This window comes from Mangifera indica, chromosome 6 (assembly GCF_011075055.1).
Source record: "Mangifera indica cultivar Alphonso chromosome 6, CATAS_Mindica_2.1, whole genome shotgun sequence".
NCBI classification, from domain to species: Eukaryota; Viridiplantae; Streptophyta; class Magnoliopsida; order Sapindales; family Anacardiaceae; genus Mangifera; species Mangifera indica.
This window is the reverse complement of record NC_058142.1, coordinates 5,765,974-5,781,811: the sequence shown is the minus strand read 5'-3', so window position 1 is coordinate 5,781,811 and position 15,838 is coordinate 5,765,974. Positions and strand designations below refer to the sequence as shown.

At 33.9% G+C, this 15,838-nt stretch overlaps 3 protein-coding genes across 5 annotated transcripts; 2 read left to right on the top strand and 1 right to left on the bottom strand.

Moving 5' to 3' along the window:
- Nucleotides 1-395: 395 nt before the first annotated feature.
- Nucleotides 396-4,138, bottom strand: LOC123218743 (pentatricopeptide repeat-containing protein At1g80150, mitochondrial). 2 transcript variants are annotated; one of them, XM_044640335.1, is made up of 4 exons: nt 3,991-4,138; nt 2,135-3,627; nt 1,651-1,721; nt 396-974 (listed from the first exon to the last, which is right to left on the bottom strand). In XM_044640335.1, exon 2 carries the CDS (start codon nt 3,539-3,541, stop codon nt 2,327-2,329), a length of 1,215 nt encoding a protein of 404 aa, XP_044496270.1. In that variant the 5' UTR covers nt 3,542-3,627; nt 3,991-4,138; the 3' UTR covers nt 396-974; nt 1,651-1,721; nt 2,135-2,326. The 2 variants fall into 2 exon arrangements, with proteins under 2 accessions (XP_044496270.1, XP_044496271.1); XM_044640336.1 differs by lacking the exon at nt 1,651-1,721 and having other exon boundaries at nt 2,135-4,134.
- A 2,606-nt stretch (nt 4,139-6,744) lies between these two features.
- Nucleotides 6,745-10,991, top strand: LOC123217916 (signal peptidase complex catalytic subunit SEC11A). Of its 2 annotated transcripts, XM_044638996.1 has the most exons (8): nt 6,748-6,977; nt 7,729-7,841; nt 8,168-8,239; nt 8,352-8,387; nt 9,088-9,130; nt 9,226-9,313; nt 10,413-10,470; nt 10,757-10,991. In XM_044638996.1, the coding sequence occupies exons 1-8, from the start codon at nt 6,899-6,901 to the stop codon at nt 10,805-10,807; spliced, it is 540 nt and encodes a 179-aa protein (XP_044494931.1). In that variant the 5' UTR covers nt 6,748-6,898; the 3' UTR covers nt 10,808-10,991. The 2 variants fall into 2 exon arrangements, with proteins under 2 accessions (XP_044494933.1, XP_044494931.1); XM_044638998.1 differs by lacking the exon at nt 8,168-8,239 and having other exon boundaries at nt 6,745-6,977.
- Nucleotides 10,992-13,916: 2,925 nt separating this feature from the next.
- On the top strand, nt 13,917-15,406 carry LOC123218950 (RHOMBOID-like protein 5). The gene is made up of 5 exons (XM_044640609.1): nt 13,917-14,038; nt 14,137-14,297; nt 14,386-14,558; nt 14,646-14,890; nt 14,977-15,406. Exons 1-5 carry the CDS (start codon nt 13,917-13,919, stop codon nt 15,104-15,106), a joined length of 831 nt encoding a protein of 276 aa, XP_044496544.1. The 3' UTR covers nt 15,107-15,406.
- The last annotated feature ends 432 nt before the right edge of the window (nt 15,407-15,838 follow it).

The following is a 15,838-nucleotide window of genomic DNA, read 5'->3' as shown; positions in this document are numbered from 1 at the left end:
TGGAAGGTGGGCGTGGATACAATTTACAGTGTTAAAGTGACTGAATCTTCCGGTGCTCAGCTTAATTACCCCGATTACCTTAGAGAAAGAGTTCGAGCTCGAGCTCCCTCAACTGGTGAGATCTCAGTTTGAATTTAAGTTTGAAACAAGATTAATTGATCTGTATTCGGTTTGAGTTTGCCTTTGAAAATGCACTATCCCTTAATGTTGAATTATATTTAAATTTATAATTCACATATTTATAAATTACATTCATAGTATACATGTTTTGAACTTGACAGTAGCCAATAGCCGACCAAGTGCGAGCGCTCGTTAACAATAACAACCCTAATTGCATACATATATTGATCTTGAAGTTGAGCAAAACAGTAAAATCTTGAAGACGAAGAGACATAGGCACAAAAAAAATATTTCCGATGCAATGAGATTAGTATTCCAAATAATATCTATTCTGTAAGCAAAGCAAGTAAAAGAAATCAATTCATCTGAGTCAAAACTTGGCTAAGGTATTTCTATTCATCTGATTGTCAAAAAACTCATAGCTAAAAGTATTCTATTCATCTCAGTGTGAAAACCCAGAGCTTCCTTCCCGATCCACAACCAGTTGATCTATTCACATTGATAGACAATTTTTCATGATGTTTGACATCCTGAATCCCGTCATGTCTACAGAAGGCCTGAATAATGTCGTCCGCCTCGTATTGTTGTAGCCGCAACTTGGAGCTGCAAATACGCTTATGAACAACTTACCAGAAGTATCAATTCTCAATCACTTCAGTGCCAAAAAATTAATCTCAAACAACGTTTTAAAATAGTCTGCCATGCAGACAAGACTCAAAAGCGTTCCCGAAGTTAACAGTTTCTAAAATAGTTTTCCGACTGGCAGCAGCACTCTTAGAGGGAGTTTCTTTCTCAGGCCCTATTTCCTATGAGCTCTTCCCAGACAAGGCAGAGTTGGCGTGAAAACTTCTAACCTGCATGGGAAAGAAAATAAAAAAAGTACATATTGTCACTTCAGCTGTGCAGTGGTGCATTTGAGGCACAAGTAAGGATTTCCATATCCATTCAATCACACCAATCGAACTGCTAAGCTCCTAGTCTCCATACATTAAAATCCACTAGATCATTAGCAACAAAGGTTGAGAAATGTGCTTCCATAAGCCCAGCTGATAAGGCAGAGAGTCTTTGGGACATATCAATTGCTGTATAATTCCATTCTTAGCATTATTTCAACAAGTATGGTTACTACCAAACCATAAACACAAGACAGTCGTACTAGCCAACTTTCAGAATCCACAAAAATAAACTACATAAAAGTGAGCACTCTGCCACACACAATCTAAGGTATAATAACAGATGGCTATGTATTCCTACACTACCATGAAATCATATCAGGATGACCAAAGTTGCCAATTTAACAAACATCAATATCATCATGAAATGCACATATTGAATTTTCAGGTTTGTGGGAAAAAGAAAGAAAACAATTCCTGGCCAACCACCCATTTCAATAATCATGACGTTAACTTTGCTAAGTTTTTGTCCATGATATAGAGGCATTTAGCATACTGCCATTAAAGCATCTAGTATACATAGAAATCAAACAAGCATATTTGACCTAAAAATAATGCAAAAATATGTAATACTCACTTATTTAGCATTTGATCAACATATAACATAGAAGAGTTTGCCTTCATCTCACTGTCACTCCTTCCTCGTCACTAGAGCAGAAACACCGAATGGGACACAGTAAGGCTAAGAAACTATCAGCATATAAAACTAGGAACACACTATAATCACATATACTATAGGAAACTTGGCCCCTCCATATAAAATATGAAAAGAAGATTACAGTATAGGAATAGAGAAATCATGAACATATGAAAATGCACATGCACATCAGAGCTATGGAATGGCACGAAATAATAGTTTATAACGGTTAACATTGAGAACAACCATGGCCATGCACATTTAATTTCATGCACAAAGGTGGATTGCACACTAGATAGTAAGAGGTAAAATTAATACTTCAAATATAGAGATATGTTAAAATTTTGAAATAAGGTGCTTATCGTGCAAAAAATGGTAAACAATTTGTAGAAGAGGGCAAGAGAAAACATGCATTCTGACTTACAAGAATTTGGGGTTGCCCTGGTCCACTACAACTTTCATTTCACGTAGAACTTTATTGTGGTAGTACAATTTAATCTGTGGCCAGATGTTTGCCAATACAATCTGTTGTTTATAATGATTTGAATGAAAAGAATAACCACTGTAAACTCCACTATCACATTGTTAAATGATCCAAGCCAAAGTCAATTTGGAGTCAACTCTTTGAAAAAATAGATTGCAAAGAACTTAATTGATCTGATGAAAAAGGTGGCACTCTTCTGCGAGCCAATGACATGATCATCTTAGCCTTATCTAGCTGCTTATTCTTCTTCAGGCCTTCAAGTAATGTATAAATGGTATCCACATTCGGGAACCAGCTCTTCCTCATACAATCTTTACACATTGTATATGCTAAATTGAACTCTCCTCCCTTGCAAAGATAATGAATCATTGTTTGGTAAATCTTAACATTAGGTTTATATCCCCTACCATGTATAGCAGAATAAACCCTCTTGGCCATCTCCAAATAACCAGCCTGGCAAAACCCTTTAATAACCAAATTATAAGTAACCTCATCAGGCATTATCCGAAGGTGTTGCATCAAACGCATCAAACTATTGGCTTGCCATGATTGTCTCCGGTTAACCAGATACTGAATCCTTACATTAAAAGTTGCAAGATTGGGTAAACACCCCTTCCGCAACATAAGATTCCACAACCCATTACCAATCTCCACCCGATTATTCTTATAGAAGGCTGATATAAGCGTTGTGTATGTAACGACATCTGGCTTTATCCCCAGCCTTTCCATCTCTACCATGATTAAATATGCTTTATCCAATATACCCATCTCACAGAAAGCCTTAATAACAATATTAACAGAAAATATATCCAACATAATATCAAACTGTTGTGGAACATCTAGAAGAAATGTCTGGATTGCTTCTAGATTTCGGCTTTGTGACAAAACTTTAAGTGCAGCGTTAAAAGATTTAACTGTTCGCTTACACCCATACAAATGCATGTCATAAAAAGTGTTAATCGCTTGCTTAACCATCCCAGCCTTCCCATACAATATGATAATCCTTACAATGAACCCTTCACGTCTACCTTGTGGCAAACTCTTTTGATGCTCAAGCAAATGCTCAATGTAATCAAACCGACATACCCCAGCTAACCGAGAAACAGTGTCTTCAAAAGCAAACTTATTCTCAATAACAAGTCTATTGTGCGCATTAGCCTTAAAAAGCTGAAACAACTTTTCAGGGTCTCTCTCAGCTTTAATCTTGACAAGGGCAGGTTCTTCCAAGGGTTTATCTACCAAAAGTTTAGGATTTTGAATGTTATTCAATGCAACTGCACGAGGATTGGTTGATGCAATGGCCGCAGCAGAATTGCAAAATCTGCGAATGGGTCGCAGAGATAGCATGTTCCGGGTTTGCCTCAAATTGAAACATACCCATATGACAAAATCCAAACTCTGTACTCTAAAGAGAAAATATCTTCACAGCCCATCTAAAATAGCAATAGAACAAAAACATACACATCAACACTTATTAGAGGCATACCCCAAATCCAAAACCATCACTAAAATCATTATCTTGAAGAAACCCGAAAATATCGGACGAATTTTATCAAAACAGAAATATGCCCATAAAAAAATAGATGAGGAAACTATCTTGAGCAAATCTTCAATATCCAATACACAAAATGAAGAATCCAACAACAGAACACTTCAAATTCAATAGAAAAAAATTAAACAATGCCAAAAACCAAACGATGAAATAACAGGTAGTAGTGTTCGTCACATTAATGAAAATGAATAAGCTACTAATTTGGGTAGCTAACAGAGTGAAAATTGAAAGGCGAAGATGTTACCAAGAGAGATAAGGATGAGATATGGAGAGCGGATCATGGAGAAAGAACTCATTAGCTTGGTTGTGCTGTTGTGAGGGCGTTTAGTGGGGTTCTGGGTTTAGGTTTTTGTGGGTTTTTAGTTTGTTAAGCCTTGAAATGTTTATGGTGTTAATGAGGTGGGGTGCGTGCTAGGTAAGGTGGACTACTCAAAAATTTCGAATCTGATTGGTTGAATTGGAAGAATCAGCATCTTGATACGTGTAAAAAACCTATCCTGAATTTTGTTTGCTAAAAGGGATAATACATGATATCCCTCGCTTTTTGTGAGTGACGACTTATGACACTTTTGTGGGAAATAGTCAAAACTCACCCCTGAGAGGGAGCCCTAACCGAATTTTTTCCCATTCCGTTAACTCGCAGGTTGAAAATTACATAAAATTACTATTTTGTCTTATGTTCATCCAATTTGAAAGTAACTTCCAAGATTTTCTAAGTATTTTATTCAAAAATCTGACCAAATTATGTATTAATAATACTTTTATATAGTTTATTATTAAAAATATAAAAAATATGACTTAAATTGAGAAAACAAATTTAGAAGGATATAGGTTGAATAAAAATAAAATATAAAGGGTTATATTAAACTATAATGAAATATAAGAATATTAATTAAAATTTTAGAGATTATATTGATATTTTTTAGACATTAAATTAATTTTTTTAAAGTTAAAAAGGTTTAATTGACCTCTCTTAATCCCTTTCGATGCACCACTAAATTTGAGTGATGAATCATGTTTAAAGTGGTATCATATTTTAATAAGAGTGAGGGAAAATAAAATTTTTATGAAAATAAAAATAAATTTTAAGTTGCATGTTAAAAAGTTTGGATGGTGTTAGATTGCAATACCCATAGGTGTGCAATAAGATTATTTCTATATTTTAATTAAGTTTAAATTAATGTTGATGTAAATTATGTAAAAGTATGGTTGAGTTAAAAAATATATGAAAATGAAAGTTGAACGGTCATTCATGAAAGTAAAAGCATGTTTCAGTTAGTATCAAATGAATTAATCAAATAACATATCATGTTATAAGTGATTTAATTGATAGATGGTTATTCCATTAAGATGGACATCTGTTTTAATGACTATCTTATTCAAAATTGTATATAAGGAGAAACGATCCCATAATTTTATTTTATAAAAAAGTGTTACTAGAAGTATTTAAATATGATTGTTCCCATTTTTAGTCACCGAAAATCGTTGAATAAGGGAATTGGCCAAAGAAAGAGGTTGGAATCCAAGTAACTAGGAGTAGGTTTGATTTTCATATGTTTTTCATTAGATGTTAGAAGAAAATGGAACCTTAACTTGGTGTCGGAGGTTGATTACTTGATGATTTATGTATCTATGAACTCATATTTATTTTATAACTTTGATTTTAAAATGAGATTTTCTCCTACTTAAATAATTGAACAGGTATTCCGTCAAGGTAATTATTCTTAACCTCATGAACGATTGTTCACCTCTCTGAATAATATTCAAACTTTGATATTTTATCTATTTTACGGATATTGTTACATCTTCTATTGATATTATCAAGATGAGATAATAAGATTGAGATTAGTTTTATCTATTTCACGGATATTGTTAGATTTTTCGATTTAGTCTACCTTGTCGATTAATTGTAGTTTCCTACTTGCCATTTCTCTTATAGCCTCGCACACTTAATTTGTTTCAATTTCTATCTTATCTCCACTTTTTTGATTTAGTTTAACATATTTAAGAGTATTTAAATAAAACAGTATTTTAGTATTCTTCTACTATTATCAACCAAATATAATAATTATTTATATATATCAATTTTATTAAATATACTATTAATTTATATCCAATAATAATTTTAGGTTTAGCTTGAAATTAAATTTGATTTTCTATATGATTTTTTTAGAATGAGGTAAAGATGAATTGAGAGGAGAAAATTTATTTTATATTTCAAATTAAGGTTGCATTATCAGTGCTTTAATAGTCAAAACATTTCTACCTACATATTCAAAAACTGTCACTAACCGTGGGGAGATCAGCCAAATTTGTTAACAATACGACGAATTTTCAAACCTGGGGGATTAAAAGGAAATAATACCCCATCTTTTGAAAGTAAGGGGTAAATCACTTTGGCCACCCAAAATTTGGTTCAAAGAACACTTTTCTACCAATTAATTACATAAATCACACTTTTTTCATCCAAAATCAAATTTTATTAACAGAAAATATATAGTATATGGTAAATTAATCAATTTACTAAAATAATATAAGATCAAAATAAAAAATAAAAAAGGAGAAGAACAAAAGGAGTCGACTTTCTTATTACAAATTAGATTCCAACTAAAATCTTCAAATTTTATCTTAATTTCATCAAATCAAAATTTTTTATTTTCCTTATCACTTCTCTCTAAATCTTCTTCATATCTCTTTTTGTAAATCATATATTGTCTTGCTTTTACAAAGAAAAAGAAGTTTCTAAACCATATTTTCCAATTAGATAGTGAGTGATTACTTAATGAAAAATATTAATTGAAAGCGATTAAAAAGATATAATTTTACTCGTTGACAAGATTTTGTGGGTTTGTCTTAAAGCTAAATATGTTAATTGTATTTTATTAGGGGTAATATAATAAATAAATTTAAAAAAGTGAAAACAGTTAGGGTAATATGATAATTACAATATCTACCTCTCCCTTTTCAGAATCGGATTTGATTTTTGATTTTTGCCATGAAGGGTGGAAATTGTTTTTGGGCAAAACCCTGGTTGGGAAAAGTAACTTAAAAGGTTAAATATTAGATAAGGGCATAGCAAAGTCGTGAAATTCATTCATATTTTCCATTTCATACTTCAGCACACCAAAACTAGGACCAAAAGAACGAAAGAGATGGGTTGGATCGGAGATAGCATAGAGTCTATCAGGTCAATGCAGATTCGCCAGTTCCTCACTCAGGCTGTCAGTCTCGGTTCGTCTTCTTTTTTCCTTGTTTTCTTTATCCTTCAGTCTTACTGTAGTTGCATGCTAGTAAGAGTATTGCCTGTTAATATTTTCCTGTGTTGGGTATCGCAAAATTGACGAGAAGATGGTGAAACTTGAGATCTTTTTCGAGATTGGAATTTTAGATAAATGGGTTTGTCAGATTAAAAATCGTAACTTTATTGGGAGTTTGATGTGTCAATTTTGAATCTTTGATTCCCTTTTAGGAAAGTGATCGCAATAGAATAAGCTACGTTTTTTCATTTTTGTTTTTAGTCATGGAATGTTGATTAAATTTATGGTTTTTTAGAGCCCGTTTCTTGTGTAAAAGGTGATAAAGATCGTTTCTTTCATTTGATTTTAAAGTGGCACCACTTTTGTAAAACCCTGAGTTAGTAAGGTCTGTATACGGGTGTATGAGGTTGTGTGAGGATATTTATGTCCACTTGTACACTTTGATTTTGAACAACTTGGCATAGGTAACAAAGTGAGATTGTGGCTTGTGCTAAATTTTTTTTTAATTCTTTGAATGTTTACTTAAATATATGGTTTCTTTTTAGCCACTATGCTCACAAATTGAGCAACTTCTTTTGCCAAATGTGACTGGATTATAAGCTTTAAATACGATTATGGTGTAGTTGTTTAACTGGTAATAGAAGACTGTAATTAAAAAAGGTTGTGATGTATGCTGCAGTCTGGTTAAGATATATTTTTATGGAACTGGTCTGCATTTGCTTCAGGTATGATTGTTACATCCGCACTAATAATTTGGAAGGGACTGATGTGCGTCACTGGCAGTGAATCTCCTGTTGTTGTTGTTCTTTCTGGAAGCATGGAACCGGGCTTCAAGAGGGTATGCCAATTTACCTTCTAAATGTATTTATGTTTTGCACATAATTATATGAGATTTCTGGGGTTTTTAGTGTGTTGCAACATTATGTGTGGATTTATTATTATATCTACCAAACTTATTCTGTAAGCAAAGGGGAAAGGTGTGTACCCCTCACAGTTATCAAGAGAACAAGATAACATAAATCTTCTGCAGGTTTTACCTTTGGTTTTATATATCTATATTTCACATGTTCGCTATTTCTAATGTCATATGAGTTTACATTTTCATTTTGCATATCCATATGATTTCTCAAGTTGCTCAACTAACTGCTACGTTGTGGTTTACAGGGGGATATTTTATTCTTACATATGAGTAAAGATCCAATACGAGCTGGAGAGATTGTTGTTTTTAATATTGATTTAAGTGCCTTCTTACCTTTGATATTTCTGTCTTGCTTTTTCTTTATCTTGTTAACTGTCATTTCAATTATTATTCATTATTTTTGAAAGGCTTGTTCTTCTATTTTTTCAGGGTCGGGAAATTCCAATTGTCCATCGTGTAATTAAGGTAAATGTTTCCTGACCTTATACTGCATTTGGTTATTGATATTGACTCAATTTGTATTCTGTCCACTACGACTTCTGCACTGGCATGGATGCATGCTAATAATTTTATCCATCTGGTTTAGTAGATGAATACCTCTTTTATTTTCTTTTCTTTTTCTATTTTTTTAAATGCTGAGGGTATAGATCGTGTAGTTCATTTGTATCCTTGTTTTGCTTGTTCTGTTTGGAAGTTTTACATTTCATGAATCCATATTTTTTTTAATGTGCTCCTGAGAGATGATTTATATTTACCCCTGATTTTATTGGATATGACTTACTAAATATGATTGATTGATTGAATAGAGCGTGATATTTTCCTCACAGCCATAGTTTGCCACTGTTCCAGAACATTGTTTTGTTCTTAACCTTTCATGACGCACCTGTCTGATCTTTAAGGCCATAATCATAATTAATACATTCTCATTATTCTCAATTCTGGGATATGGCAGTAGATACCCTAATCCTTTTCACTTTCATGGCTCTAGTAGTTCTATAGGATCCCAGTCTTGATATGTGCAATTACGTCATATGGACTGAGATTCTGCTCTTTGCTAAATGAAGTTTTATCCATCCAAGCATAAGTTCAAATGCCTTTTCGCTCTCTCCTGTTATTATTAAAATTGAACTTGTGTTAGTAAATCTTATTTTTAATTATAATGCAGGTACATGAACGGCAAGATGGAGAAGTTGATGTACTCACAAAAGGTGACATCTTCTCGAAATATGTGTTTAGTTCTTTCAATTTATAAGGTTGTGTTATTCAGTATATAATGTTCTTTCTTATCAATTTACTTTAATAGGAGATAACAATTATGGGGATGATAGACTTTTGTATGCTCAAGGTCAGCTTTGGCTTCAACGGCACCATATTATGGGCAGAGCTGTTGGGTAAAATTTTTTATTTCTTGTATTATCCTTCTTTTTTCTGGAATGCTTGAATATTAGAGAGAATTGATCTCTTGAATGGCTAGAATGACAAAAAAAAATTAGCATGTACTGTTTTTAGTGTATAACATGCACACAGAAAGAGTTGTGAACAGTGTATTCTATTTCACATTTGAATTATGGTCTATGTTGTCATCTTCTATGTTCTGATTAGGAGAATGTATCATAGATTGTGAAGGTATTGTTGTATTTGACTGCAGAAAAAGGCTTGATTAACTTTTTGTGGCCTGAAGTTAGCAAAACATTTTTGGTTATTTATCTAAATACAATTGGAAGTGACTCATTCATTCCCTACATCGTCTTTCTTTTTATGATCATCTAGGTGCTTCATTATGAATCATTTCTCATGGTTAAAGGAGAAAAAAGCTTTAGAAGATTGCTTAATGTCTTCTATATTTTTCTCATGTTCTGCAAGCTTTTTTTTAGCAGTTTGTCAATTGCGCTGGTGTTTAAGGTCATAGGATGGCTTGAACTGTAAAAATAGGATAGGTTAATCCACCAATTTGGTTCATTGTGGTGATTGCCATGGAGTGGTTTTTTGTGCCATTAATGAGGTATGGAGAGGCATTAAAAATCTTGTTTCATGAAGTGCACGGTTTGTGCTCACTCTAATATATCTAGTTTCCTCTGTATGCATATTATCTCAACTTCCATGAATTAATTTTTGATTTAGTCACTTGGAAGATAGAGAGAACTAGAGATCTTGGGTTCCTAGATTTGTTGTAAACCTAGCTTAAGTCTTGTTGCCTCTAAGAAGTGCAGGAACATTCATTGAATTAAAGTTTCATTTGGTGGGGGGAAATTGAAGGTAATTGCAGGTTACATCATTATATTCTAAATGGGAAAGATATCAGTAAATTGTGAAAGCCATCGTAACATCTTTTTTGATTGATTTTCCTCGATTATTAGTCTTTGTGTACTCTTCACGAGGCTTACTTAATGGATTGAGAATGTTTAAGGACAAGATGTTACTGTCTTATTTCTCAAAAATGTATGAAATTTACTGTCCTATTGCTTACAGTTTACATACTCTGATCTGCAGGTTCTTACCTTATGTTGGATGGGTAACTATTATCATGACTGAAAAGCCTATTATCAAGGTATGATTTTCCGAAATATTCTGTTTCAGGCTTTCAGTTAGTTATCCAAAGTACTGTCATCTAAAACAGGATGTTTAATTTCCAATCTCAACGGCTAATAAAAATCAAATGGTTCAGGAATATTTCTGCTTTCACTGTGAGAAGCATTTTTTGCCCTTGTGCCATCTGCATCTAAGTGCTAAGCTAAATGTTCATGAACCTCCTGTTAAAATTATATAACTCTATAACATTGGTGGATACAAGTTAATGTTTTGATGAATGTTGTTTTTTCTATTCTTGCTTGCAGTATATTCTCATCGGGGCACTGGGACTGCTCGTTATGACTTCCAAGGACTGAAAAGATGAAAGTTGAAGGAGATAGTTCCATCATGTGCAATGACCTGAACCATTTTTCCTCTCTTTCTATACCAGACCTAAAGAATAGTTGAAATGATCGGATAAATTAAATATATTAGATGACTCTATGGACCGGTTCCAATGATCTGCTTCACTTGCCATTTATAAATGAGATTTTTGTTCTACCTCTTTGCTATTTCTGTGACTCTACCTGGCAAACAGATGAGCAGGCCAGGGCACGGGTACGGGTAAACAGGTCAACTTATCGGTATGAAATATGAAAACCCGTTTGTGGCTCTGTAGGTACATGTGGATGACCTGAACCTGGCCTTATTGGTATATGTGGACCTGCAGATTACCCGTGACTTCACCATCTTAGACCTCAATGCTTCCTATTTTTCTCTCTTCTTTATTTCACTAAATGTGAGATGACATATCTTGTGTCCTTTCATATTTATCTGCAACAACCATTGTTTAGCCGATCCATCCATTTTAACAGAAAATTATTCATCCAAATGAAATTTTAGATCCAGTGCTTCTGCTGATTAACAGATTGGATCTTCCTCTACGTCCCTATAAACTATTGGGGGACATCACTATAAATGGATGAACAAGTGATATGAATGTTCATTCAACTTTTATTCTGATGTTTGATTCTGTGCCCTGTGTTGATGTGTGTTCATTGTTTCTTGATACAATGGCTTAATCTCTTAAGATCATCTTTAGCCCGTGACATCAGGTATGATCATATGGTCATTCATGCCTTAGACACAAACAACTTTTTCCTTTGCATTAATGTTTGTAGATTGACTCAGGGCATAACCATCTTTTGCCTATACGAATGATCGTACCATCTTATGTATGAACATTCATTGCACTTAATCCTGTATGCCACGAATGGTCGTTTGAGTCCTCCGTATAGTCATCTACCAGTCGTTGGCGTCTGTACTGTAGTGGATAAACAGACATGTAGAGCTTATACATAATCGTTAATAATGTACAAATCCTAATTTCTATGTTTGCCATGACCTTTTTAGTCTTTGGGATCGTCATGCATTCACATTGCAATGATGAAATGCAAGTGTTTCAACCTAAGTCTGTACTAAATCAAAACCAATTCACACACTCATAATTTGAGTTAGACATGAAAGTTCGAAAGGTCTCCCAAGGGTCTAGTAATGCACCAACTAGCCGCAACCTTTTGTACCTCACCATCAAGTGTGATACCAATTCCATAGAAAAGATTAATATTCCCTTATAATGTATTCAAGTGGCCTATAATGACAGTTCCATCTTGATATCTCTAGGTCATCATCTACTTAATAAAAATAAAACCTTTTATTCCCTGTTTTTCTAGAACATAGCTCTTCTAATTTATTCCACATGTCCAAGCATCCAGCTCTCCACTCACATGGTTCAACTCATTAACATATGCCATTGTCTGATCTACCCACAAACTAGTCTATAAAATTATGTCCATTCTACATCAGCCTTTGTCTTTGGTTACTTGGTAGCAAGCACCGGCAAATAATAATTCTTTACGTGGAGTAGATTTTCATATATGGTAATTCAAACCATTCAGATTTATCATCCTACTCGTATTGGTTTCCATTATATCAAATAAAGTTACCAATAACATCTTTGTAGGACAACGTGAATGCAATATGAATACAAAAAAAGAATACCCAGCATTTCTTCCTACGCAAAATCCAACTCTTGTTCATTATTCCCACTCGAAGACTATTCTAGCTTCCGATTGAAACCCCACAAAGTGAAAGTAAGCCCACATCACCAAGGTGGTCTAGGAAAAAACAATTGGAATACACAGCCCACCCATAAAATATGTACAAAAAATTATATGCAAGAAAGAGGAGAAAAGCTTTTCATGGTTGATTTAACCAAAAAATCTCTTTCCTTAAACAACTATTTTTCCTTTTTTTCTGTTGCTTAAAATCCTTACTGTTATTCTTTTCTATTTTTCTCTTGTCCATGGCTGATTAATATCTGCTATCTCTGTTTTCTCCACTCTCTTTCTTTTCACAGTTTGTTTTAGGTTGCAGGACCAGAACAGATCTGCTTGTCACAAAGTTGGACAAAATGTTAGCGACTGTAGTTTCCAAAGGACTACAATTGAACCAAGAATAAAATCATGGCATATAAGACAAATAGATAATAGTATCTATACGAGTTGACTAATTCACTTGTGTAAGTAACTTTTCCATGGAGTATCCGGATTTGCCAAGAAGATTTACTTTCAGAGAATTCATCTTGATGAAGTTGCCAACGCTATTATCATACACCAATATTATTGTCCAAATTATGCAAAACTGCCAAAATCAAGTAAAACATTAGTCCAAAACAAAGAAAAGTTTGATTATCATATTAAATCTTACTGATGAATTCATTTTTTCATTGACAGGCATCAGCTGTTAAAGTGAAGTATGCTTCTTATAGTAATTTTTAAGGGACTTCAAGCTCAGAGAATTGGCGGTCTTAGATTCAGAGATATTTTCATAATAAACAAAAATCGGTTCTTGAGGTAGTTAGCGAAGCTTCATGCCTCAATGCTCAAGGATTCAGTTCCCCCTGTAAAATGTCTTACACATAAATAGATTGAATGCTCCGATAAATTTGTGTCCTCAATGACTTGGAAATATTGTAATCCCTAAATGTCTCCAATGTTTCTAATTTTATAAATAGAATTTGTATTACATATAGACATTAATGTATTAATCGGTTGTATGGATGAGAGCGAAAAGCATATGTACAACGGTGAACTTTTCCTAGATTATCTGATGACATATATATCTGGATTGATTTGGTTGCAGGCCAGGTAATTTTAGGCACCTTTATAACGACTAGATTTGAAGCAAAATATATACAGGTGCCTAAACTAAGAATCAACCCATTGCAAGACTCGGTCTTTGCCACAACAACCCCTTTTTCCGACTCCTGCTTTTTGTTTGACAATACGATTTGTGCATTATAAATAGTGAATTCTCCCCCGCGCGCGGCCAGCTGCAGCCATGGGTAGGAGAGGTCCCGAGCCGTGGTGCGCCTGGCTAATGCCAATGGTTTTTTGGGCCTGTATTGGTATGTTTATTTACACCATGTACGTCAACAATTGCCCTAGTAGAATTTGGGTTCACAAATGTGTTCTGGAGAAAGAGTTGGGCAGGTTTTCGTTTGAACCCACAAGTGAAAATCCACTCTTTGGCCCTTCCGCCTTAACGTAAGAATTAATGTGTCTTTCTTTCTCCCCAAAAAATTTCTGTTTCGTTTGAATCCGAAAATAGCATTAATTCTCCCCTCTTGTGTTAATTTTTTCAGGCTCAAAAAGGTCGGTGGACTTGACAGAAAACTGGTGGAGCAAGGTGAACGATGGCGTTTATTCTCTTGCATGTTTCTTCATTCCGGAGTCGTCCATTTACTTTTCAACACCTTGGCCCTTCTATCCGCCGGTATCCAGCTTGAAGAGGAATTCGGATTTTGTAAGAACATCAAAACTGAGCAACCCAATTAATCTCTGTTAAATTTCTATTCATTTTGATCAACTTATTCATAGGAATGTGGATGCAGTGAAAGTCGGAAGCTTGTATGTACTTTCTGGCTTAGGCGGAAGCATTTTATCTTGCCTTGGCCAAGATCCCACAAGAGACACGGTTTCAGTTGGTGCATCAGGTGCGCTTTTCGGATTCATGGGCTCGATGCTCTCCGAGTTCATCACAAACTGGTCAAGCCATACGAACAAGGTGACAGAAAAGGAAATTTCTGAAACCTGTATTCATAAACCTAATTAATCATAAAACTGACGTTGTTTTTAATATGTTCATCATCAGTGTGTTCAATTGACGATGCTTCTCATGGTCATCTGCCTGAATATGTTGGTGGGTTTGATACCTGGAGTTGACAACATGGCACATTTGGGAGGCTTCATCAGCGGATTTTTTCTAGGGTTTGTTCTTCTAATGTGTCCTCGACAGGAATATTTTCTTCCTGGATATGAAACAACTCGCCGCAAATCCAAGTACCAGTGCCATCAACAATTCTTTTGCGTTGTGTCTCTTGCCATCTTAATCGCCGGGTAATTAATAAAGTTACTAATGAACATTTTCTCTTTGTCGTTTAAACCCGGAAGGTCATTTTCTGAAGTTTGGAAATATTTTGCAGGTACTTGTATGGGATAAAATTGCTATTCAAAGGCTCGCAAATAGAGAAAATTATTCCTTCCATACCCATTGACGATCTGCAAGGCACCTTAACTTCCCAACTCCGAAATGCAACAAACCACACTTTGTAATCACAACCATTATACAGCTCTAAACTTGATATATCCTAAACTTGCCTTCATACTTTTTATACAGTGTATTGATAAAGAGTTATAAAAATTTTGTTTTCTTCATAAATCAAAATTCGGAGGTTCCAAAATATTAACAGAGATCCTGCAGATAAAGGGAGATGGGAAAAAAAAGCTATAGTGAAATCAAAAAAGAAAATCTTTGTGGAGGCGAGACAAGGGTGAATTAGAGAGTTTGATGAGATATGTATTGTATTTGTTTTGTAAACATTATTTATGAATTGAAATTGGATTTTGTCTTGAGTTGATGAGATTGAGATACAAATTTCGCTAGAAAAATTTAAGATTGCGATTATAAATTATAATTTTAATAATTGTTTAGGCATGAATATGGAGCAACATTCAACAAAGCATTTTGGGTTAAGAGTGTAATTACCTTCTTGCAACTCTATGTAAAATTGATTTATATGGATGTATACATTCTACTCTTTTCATGTAGTCAAAATTTGTATAAGATTTCTTAAATATAAATATTGTTATGCATAAATTCTTATGATATAAGTTAGTTGTATATACACTACTATTATAAAAATAATACGTATAATGGTTATATATTTATTTTTCTCTCGTTATTATTAGTTTTTTTTAATAACGATAGATAAATCATGATTTCATGGGGGAGATAATATAAAATAGAATAGAGAACAAAATAATGGAGAGAAATAATTTGTTATA